The sequence below is a fragment of the Gekko japonicus genome, unplaced genomic scaffold (assembly GCF_001447785.1).
Source record: "Gekko japonicus isolate JY-2015 unplaced genomic scaffold, Gekko_japonicus_V1.1 scaffold3812, whole genome shotgun sequence".
In the NCBI taxonomy this organism is placed as follows: Eukaryota; Metazoa; Chordata; class Lepidosauria; order Squamata; family Gekkonidae; genus Gekko; species Gekko japonicus.
In genome coordinates this window covers 115,614-123,226 of record NW_015164775.1, presented here as the reverse complement: position 1 = coordinate 123,226, position 7,613 = coordinate 115,614, and the positions used below count along the sequence as shown (strand labels likewise).

Here is a 7,613-nt window from a genome sequence, read left to right as displayed (position 1 = left end):
GAAGGGCCATGGGGTAGAAATCCAATCTCTTCTCCTCCTCCTTGGAGTAGTGTGGCTGGGGGACTTAGGCTGTACAATGACCCTTGGTATAAGAATTCAGGGGTGTTAGAAGATTTTGGCCAGTGGAATTTTGGAGAGTATAATATTAGGAAAGATCCTTATTGCCACATCACTGATCTATTATGTTGGGTGGGTGTCAACAGATTCAAATTTATTAGCTTTTTAACATTCCCTGGCCCATCATTAGATAAAAGTACTGAGGAAATCAGCAGAAAACTATTATACTAACTGGGTGGCAAATTGCGTAGGTCATGGGGGTTTATAGCCACAGGGTTTTTCATCCTTTGTGCCTTTTCTGTAGTATCAAGAATAAATACCTGGAAGCGCAATGGATCCTCTGAGGGCGCAGCAGCTGGCAGCTGAGCTGGAAGTGGAGATGATGGCCGATATGTACAACAGGTGCTGACCAGTGGGGGTGCTCTGCAAGGGTACTTTGCAGTTGTCTTCATATTGGAGATTCCAGGATGAGAGTGCTGTGATCATATTGTTTTTGTGGGTGCAAATGTATCCTCTTACATACTTTGTGCCATGGTCTATATTCTGCAGAGAGCAACTTGCATGGTCTCACAAAAACTATTTTGCATCAGCATCTTAGAATAACATCAGAATTGCCTTTTGGTATCAGGCCATCTCACCTAGTGCTCTGTGTCCCAGAGCAGCCAATCAGATACCCCTGGTTGCTCATAGAAGACGTGGCAACACGTACATGGCTTCTGAACATGGAGACTCCCAGGAACAATCATGGTTAATAGTTGTAGATAGGCTTTTATCCTCTGTAGATTACAGTGCTGGCGTAAGCAGGGTTGCACCCTTCTCAGCCCATTAACATCCACCAACTGTCACTGTACTTCTTAGCCGTGAATTATTAATGATTGCAATCAGTTTCATTTGGGGACCCCTGAGTGCTGGCATTATTCATAGTTATGTAAACTTCTGTGATGCCTCCTTTTAGAACGGCCTTCCAGAGCCACAGACATTTCCATTGCTATTGACAGGCCAAGTGCGTCAGGTGACAGAGGGCCCCTGTCTAGCCTGTTAGTGGGGTACAAGAGAGCAGTTCAGAATGAGGGTGAGAGACAAGTGGGGGGGGGGGAGAAGCTTGTTCTCTGTCTCACTGAACCACTCGGGATGCCCCCGTCCTGTTCGCTTTGCCTTGGCAGTTTCGGGTAGTTTACAAAGTTGGGTGAGATTACTGAGTAGGGAACAGTTAGAGGTCTTAGGACTTTCCCAGGGATGCAAGAAAACGATTATCCAGGAGGAAGCCTTGACCCTGTCACAAGGACACCAGCTTCTTCAGCAAGAGCTGGTGCCGGGAAAGGAGGTCTTCAGGGCATTCAAGTCTGAGTACACTGGTGAGGAACTTGGCATTAAGAAATGGTATGACGGTTGGCATTGTTTTTCTGTCCAGTTAGGCTTGTGTACCTTCCAGTTGGCTCTATGTTCCTATATTCTTCCAAGATTGCAGTTAGTAAATCTTCCACTGCTGATGGATCCTTCTGTTCCTGTTTGAGGAGATACTCAGAATACAGCATCTTCAGCAGAGGAAGAGATAGTTATTTACCACTGGGGACTCGCAAGAAACCTGTGAGAGTGGCTATCCCTCCTCCCCACACACACACACACACATCTGCCGCTTCCCCTCTTCCCTACGTCTCTCACACTTTCTCCTTTCTTACACTCTCTCCTCCATGCCTGTCACTTCCTTTCTGCCCCCACCCCATCACTCTCCCGGCCTCCCACCTACTTCCTCCCTCCCCCCAACAGTAGTGGCATGAGCTGCTCTCCGGGCATCACAACGGATTGCCCAAATACAGAGATCAGTTCCTCTTAGGGTTGCCAGCTCCATGTTGGGAAATTCCTGGAGATTTGGGGCTGGAGCCTTGGGAGGATCAGGTTTGAGGTTGGAAGTGACCTTAGCAGAGTATAATACCATAAACTCCACCCTTCAAAGCAGCCATTTTCTCTGGTGGAACTGATCTCTGCCATCTGGAGATCAGTTGTAATTCCAGGAGATCTCCAGCCCTCACCTGGAGGTTGTATATCAAAAATGAGAGCTCACGGGAGGAGATTGTATAAATATAAAGACACACTGTGAATGAATTACGAACATGAGCTTCTCACCTGGAGGTTGGCAACATTAGTTCCCCTGGAGGAAATGACTGCTTTGGAAGGTGGAGTCTATGGCATTATATCTGTCTGAAGTCCTTCCCCGCCTCAATCCTCACCATCCCCAGGCTCCACCCGTCAAATATCCAGGAATTTCTCAACCTGGAGTTGGCATCCCTATTTCCTTCCCACCCAACAGCCAACCTACCTTTTTCTGCCCCTCTGTCTTCAGCTTTTCATCTCCTTTCCTCCTGCAGCCTCTACTGAGGAAAACTATGGTCTTTCTCCACAGTGGGGACTAAAGCAGTTTATATTATTCTCTCCTCCTTTTTATCCACACAACAACCCTATGAGGTAGGTTAGGCTGAAAGTATGTGACTGGTCCAAAATCACTCAGTGAGCTTCCAAAGCAAGATGAAGATCTAAACCTGGGTCTCACAAACCCTACCCTGAAGCTCTGACCATTATACTACACTGACGTTCATAGGGTGGCTGCTGTTGAACAGTAGCAAGCAGCCAGGCCTAGTTGAAAAAGGTGGTCTCAAGTCACCCAGCGGGTGCTGCTAGGCCTAGGTTTGTGCCAGGCTCCTTAGGCAGGTCACACCACATAGGGCTTCAGAAGAAGATAACTATTTATTAGTGGTTCCAGTACTAAAGAACACGTGTACAGCTTGCGTCAGTAATAGCCGTCAGTATAAGGGCCGCTGACTTACAGTGAAATCAAACATCCCCCCCAATGAGCAAAAGCCAATGATTATAATTTACGCGGGCGAAAGCAAGTGAGGAAGCAGACAAAGCGAAAATCCGTTGCGTTCCCAGCCGAGTAGAATGCAGCTGGAGACTACAAGGTCAAGCCTGAGATAGCACACAGTAGCTGGACAGGGAAGAGCTGAGAATGAGGAGGAGGAGGAGGGCACCCCTCCACATTCCAGATCCATGACAGGGCTACCTGACAGTTTGTCAGCCTCCACCATTCCACCCCACGGGGGGGGGGGGTTCAGTGTGCCCACTCTCTCTAAGGAGGGGTACCCATTTTATCTACTCGCCGAAGCTTTCGAACCGCTGGGTAGACAGCGAGCTGGGGACAGGGCTGGTAGCTCACACCAGCGCGGGGCTAGAACTGACAGCAAGCCTGTTCAGCTCAGATGTTACTATGTTAACCAGAGGATAAATCCTCTGTGCCACCGCTCCCCTAAGGTATGGGGGGGGGATTCAACCATTCCCCGAGGTTTTTTTTTAACTTTTTGAATTTTTTTCTAGACCCACAGAGTCCCCTGAGTCTGTAGAAAAACCTGTTGGGGGAGAGTATGCCCCCTATCTGCGGAAATAAGTATCCGCACACAAAGAGTATATAGATTACCTTCTTCATTTATAATCTGCCTTTTTGAAAAGATTCAAAGTAGATTACAAAAAATTAAAAATCACGAATAAATACAGTACAAAACTACCACCATGTCCCTTTCATAGGAAGTTTTGTTTTGCCCAATTTGTCAAAGCTTTCCTGACCTCTTTAGGCATGGCTGATACACCAGATGTGAGCCACAACAGAAGATGCTTAGATCCAGGGAGCCTCTGATTTCACTCGTTTTCAGGGCAGTGCATTGAATATCCCTTGTTCAGGTAGATGAAGTTGTTACCGCACAGCAAAACACAAGAAGTGGTCCTGCAGATATCTGGGTCCCAGGCCATGAAGGATTTTATATGTAATAACCAGTGCCGTGAATTGAACCCATAAACGAATGTGTAATCACCGCAGTGACTGCAGAGTAGCCCCACATCGTACTTCGGCTGTGGTGTTCTGTACCAACTGAAGTTTCCAAGTTGTCTTCAGAAGTGGTCCCGTGTAAACCATATTACACTAGTCTAGCCTTGAAGTGGTTGTGACAGAGATCCATGTGGCCAGATCAGCTGGGAGAGAGAGGAAGCCATCCTCCTGGCTACACAGAAGTGGCAGAAAGCAATTTTGCAACTGAATTAATTTGCTCTTCCAACGATAATGCTAGGTAAAATACGACACCCCCCTCCTGGCCCTTATCAAAGTCCACCAGAGTCAGCTGAAATCCATCAAATGGGGGAAGCACAGTATCCTTCAAGACCTCAGCCTGTTTATTTCCTTCCAGCCTTGGAAGACAGCCTGATGCTAGGCATAAATGAAATTTAAAGCCCCAGTAGCTCTGTGCTATTGGGGACTCGCACAGAGTTTCATTCACTCACGGCCACCATTTATTCATAATATATAGATATTCCTAATATATAGATATAGACTGAGTTTTATTGCATGTGTGTTTGTGTGTGTGTGCATCTTTCCCTGAGACCTCCTATCCAGCCCACAGGGTTAAACAAACAAGGAGTTTGCTCTTATTTATGGTTTGAACGTAAAATGAGTAGATTAGGTAGAGATTACAAAGTTGCTTTTCAGGTGAACTTTTGAACTACTTCCCTATTCAGGCATTTGGGCTTCTTCATTACAATTTGACCTTTTCCCAGTGCTCAGCCAAACTCACGGCCAACTCAACATTCCATCAGCTCCTGTTAGCTGTTCTTAGGAAGAGGCGAAACCTAACCTGTCTTTGTCACCGACTCCCTCTCTGTTTTTAATAAATATCTTGCTCATTTCGCCATAAATTAGACTGTATAGTGTGAGATAGGATTTGTCAAACTCTTGGGTACCTTGAGTCCATGGAGACAACACAGCATCATCCCAATGGGTCCGTGGCTCAGAGTAAGTTTATTTTAAATTGGCCTATTGATTTGTTTGCTTCTGAGCAGTAAGCAACAATATAAACATCTAATTTATTTATTTAATGGTTTAGGCATAGTTTTTCTCGGAAAAGCAGAGGCGGGGTAATGGTAGCCCAGGAGGTGCCTCCGTGCTGTTTGGACCAGCTGTTATCAGAGTTTGGACACCCAGGAAAACAAGGCGGGCTCAGGGCAGTTCTGGCCGAGATTCTTAGAATCTTCATGGAGTTTTGGGCACCTTCAGGTGGCCATGGGGACACAGGCTGTCGATAAGAACGGTTTGTTTTGGCTGAACAGCGAGCAGAGTTGGAGCAGCCAGGAGGCCCCGTTGTCTCACGATCTCCCTTCTTCTGTCCCAGAATGACCAGCGCTTGCCATCGCAAATGTGTGCCTCCACACTACAAGGAGGCGGAGCTGTCCAAGGGGGAGTCGGTGTGCCTGGATCGTTGCGTTGCCAAGTATCTGGACATCCATGAGCGCATGGGCAAGAAACTGACCGAGCTCTCGATGCAGGATGAAGAGCTGATGAAGAGGATGCAGCAGGGGGCTGGGCCAGCATAAGCCGCTTCCCGCTGATAAAGGACAGCCGGCCTCTACTGCCACCTCCTCTCCCCACGTCGTGCCTGATCTCCGTGCTGATTTTCCCTTTGCCAATAAAATGTTAAGGTTGCATCACCTCTGCTGACTGCTAAGTTTGCCAGAGCTTTGCCTTCCTGGGATTAGACCTACCAGGTGAATAGGGACAAGTGAAGAGTCCCCTGTGAGTGGAGACAGTCTGGCCTCGGCTTGTCAGAATGTCCTTTCAGCAGGAAGTGAAATGCCTCAAGCCTCCTGGCGCTCGCGGGGAGGGAGGGAGGGAGGGCTATAAATCTCATAATACATAAATAAATAAACAAAGTCCTCAAATGTGACTTTTCTTAGGCAAAATCCAATTCTGCCGGAGATGTGCAGAGAAACTGCCCTCCCCCCATTCAGTCCATAAACTACTTCTGGGCACCTTATTGCAAGTTTGATGTAGGAATAACTAGAAGGTGTCATCACCTACATCACATAAGGATGTTAGACAATCATGGGGAGTTATGCCAGCCGGAAAATAACTCATAAAGAGTAAAGATCATTTGCAGAAGAGCATACAACTTGCCAATTATTTACTGCTTGCTGTAAGATGCATGAGATAAGGTCTATAAATAGTCACCATGCTGCAAGATTAATAACAGATGCTTGGAGCTAGATTCTGTTACAAATGCTATTGGCCAAATAGCATTACAGTTGGACGTCAGTCTTGGAGCAGATGTTAAGTAGACGTGGCAAACAAAATAATGGATGTGAACTAAATTTGTATCTGTTATCTTGTATACATGTTGTAGACTTATTGATTTGCTTCAGCAAGGAGGATAAGCTGGTAGAAGTAGCTTCTGTCTTCCGTTTGTTCTTGCATGAATCCAGTCAAGGCAGAGGGGTGAAACGGCTAGAGTGTCAGACTGTGATCTGGGAGACCCCGGTTCAAATCCCCACTCTGCCATAATAGAAGCTTGCTGGGTGGCCTTGGGCCAGTCACATGCACTCAGCCTGTCTCAGAAGGAAGCGGAGGAGACTGATTGTAAGTTGCTTTGGGTCCCAGCGGAGGAGAAAGGCAGGGTATGAGTGAAGTAAATAAATGAATGTGTGGCATGGCGTGAGAATCGACTGCAGTGCATATGGGGTGTGCATCTGGCTTGGAGTGCCATGTGGGTTACGCATTCTGGACGGAAGGATGCGTTTCTATCCCTATCTGTTGGTCTCAGCAGAACAACTTGCTTTTGATCTCTCAAACAACTGAGGTGGTCCCCTGGGAAAGACAGAAATCCTACATCATATGCCCAAATGGGGGTGCTCCAAGTTAGGGAGAATTGAGTATTAGAAAAACTCAGCCACTGAATCATCTCATATTTGATTGGAGTGCAATACCACACTACCCTGCAGGCTGTTCCTATTAGTGCAGCAACTTTCACTTTGAAAACTGAGAAATGAGCATTTAAGTAAGCCCCTTGTTCCTGGCTGGGACTAAGAATTAAGCTGGTTGCAGTAGTTTCAGTAGACACCCAGCAGGGGGAACTGAAGCCTGCTACATGGGCAGTTTTTGCAGCATCACATGTCATGTACGGGGGCCAAGGTCTTGCAACAGTTTGAGAGAAAACAGAAAGAGGAGTAGATGCTGTCACAGGGATAAGGATAAATAGCAGTCATGCTTCTGGCAAGAGTGAAGTACACAGAAATCTGATTTAGTGTGCCCTGAGAAGAAACCAGGTATTTATTTATTTATTTATTCGAGTTATACCCCACTGAAGCAGGCTCAGGCATACTGGAATATTTAATATGTGGCTACTGATAAAAAAATACTGACAAACCAGCAAGTGATTTGCCAGCCTTCACTTCATCCAGAAACAGATACTGTAAGTCAAAGCTGCTGTTTTGATGTGCTTATTAAACCATATTCTTTCCCATCTCACTCATTTGGGGTTTTATTGGTGTCTTTGGGGTGTTTATCTACAATTTGTACATAGAAAATCACTTCACTTTGTGTTGTTGTAAAGGAGATATCATATTGCTGCTTTGCATTAAGTTACCCTTGATTGTGGGGTGCCTCAGGGTGTGGTGTTGTCCCCAATGCTATTTAACATATGCACCCCCTTGCCCAGATTGCCTGGAGCTATGGGCTTGGGTGCCAT

The 7,613-nt window shown here is 46.4% G+C and overlaps 1 protein-coding gene across 1 annotated transcript; it reads left to right on the top strand.

Moving 5' to 3' along the window:
- The first annotated feature begins 366 nt into the window (after window positions 1-366).
- Window positions 367-7,384, top strand: TIMM10 (translocase of inner mitochondrial membrane 10 homolog (yeast)). Its single transcript, XM_015409726.1, has 2 exons — window positions 367-459; window positions 5,265-7,384. Exons 1-2 carry the CDS (start codon window positions 389-391, stop codon window positions 5,464-5,466), a joined length of 273 nt encoding a protein of 90 aa, XP_015265212.1. The 5' UTR covers window positions 367-388; the 3' UTR covers window positions 5,467-7,384.
- The last annotated feature ends 229 nt before the right edge of the window (window positions 7,385-7,613 follow it).

Bases quoted from the DNA above. Each gene is read 5' to 3' on its own strand.
- TIMM10 (XM_015409726.1), top strand. From the start codon at position 389: ATGGATCCTCTGAGGGCGCAGCAGCTGGCAGCTGAGCTGGAAGTGGAG. The intron at 460-5,264 runs GTGCTGACCAGT...CTTCTGTCCCAG, and splicing joins ATGGCCGATATGTACAACAG to AATGACCAGCGCTTGCCATC.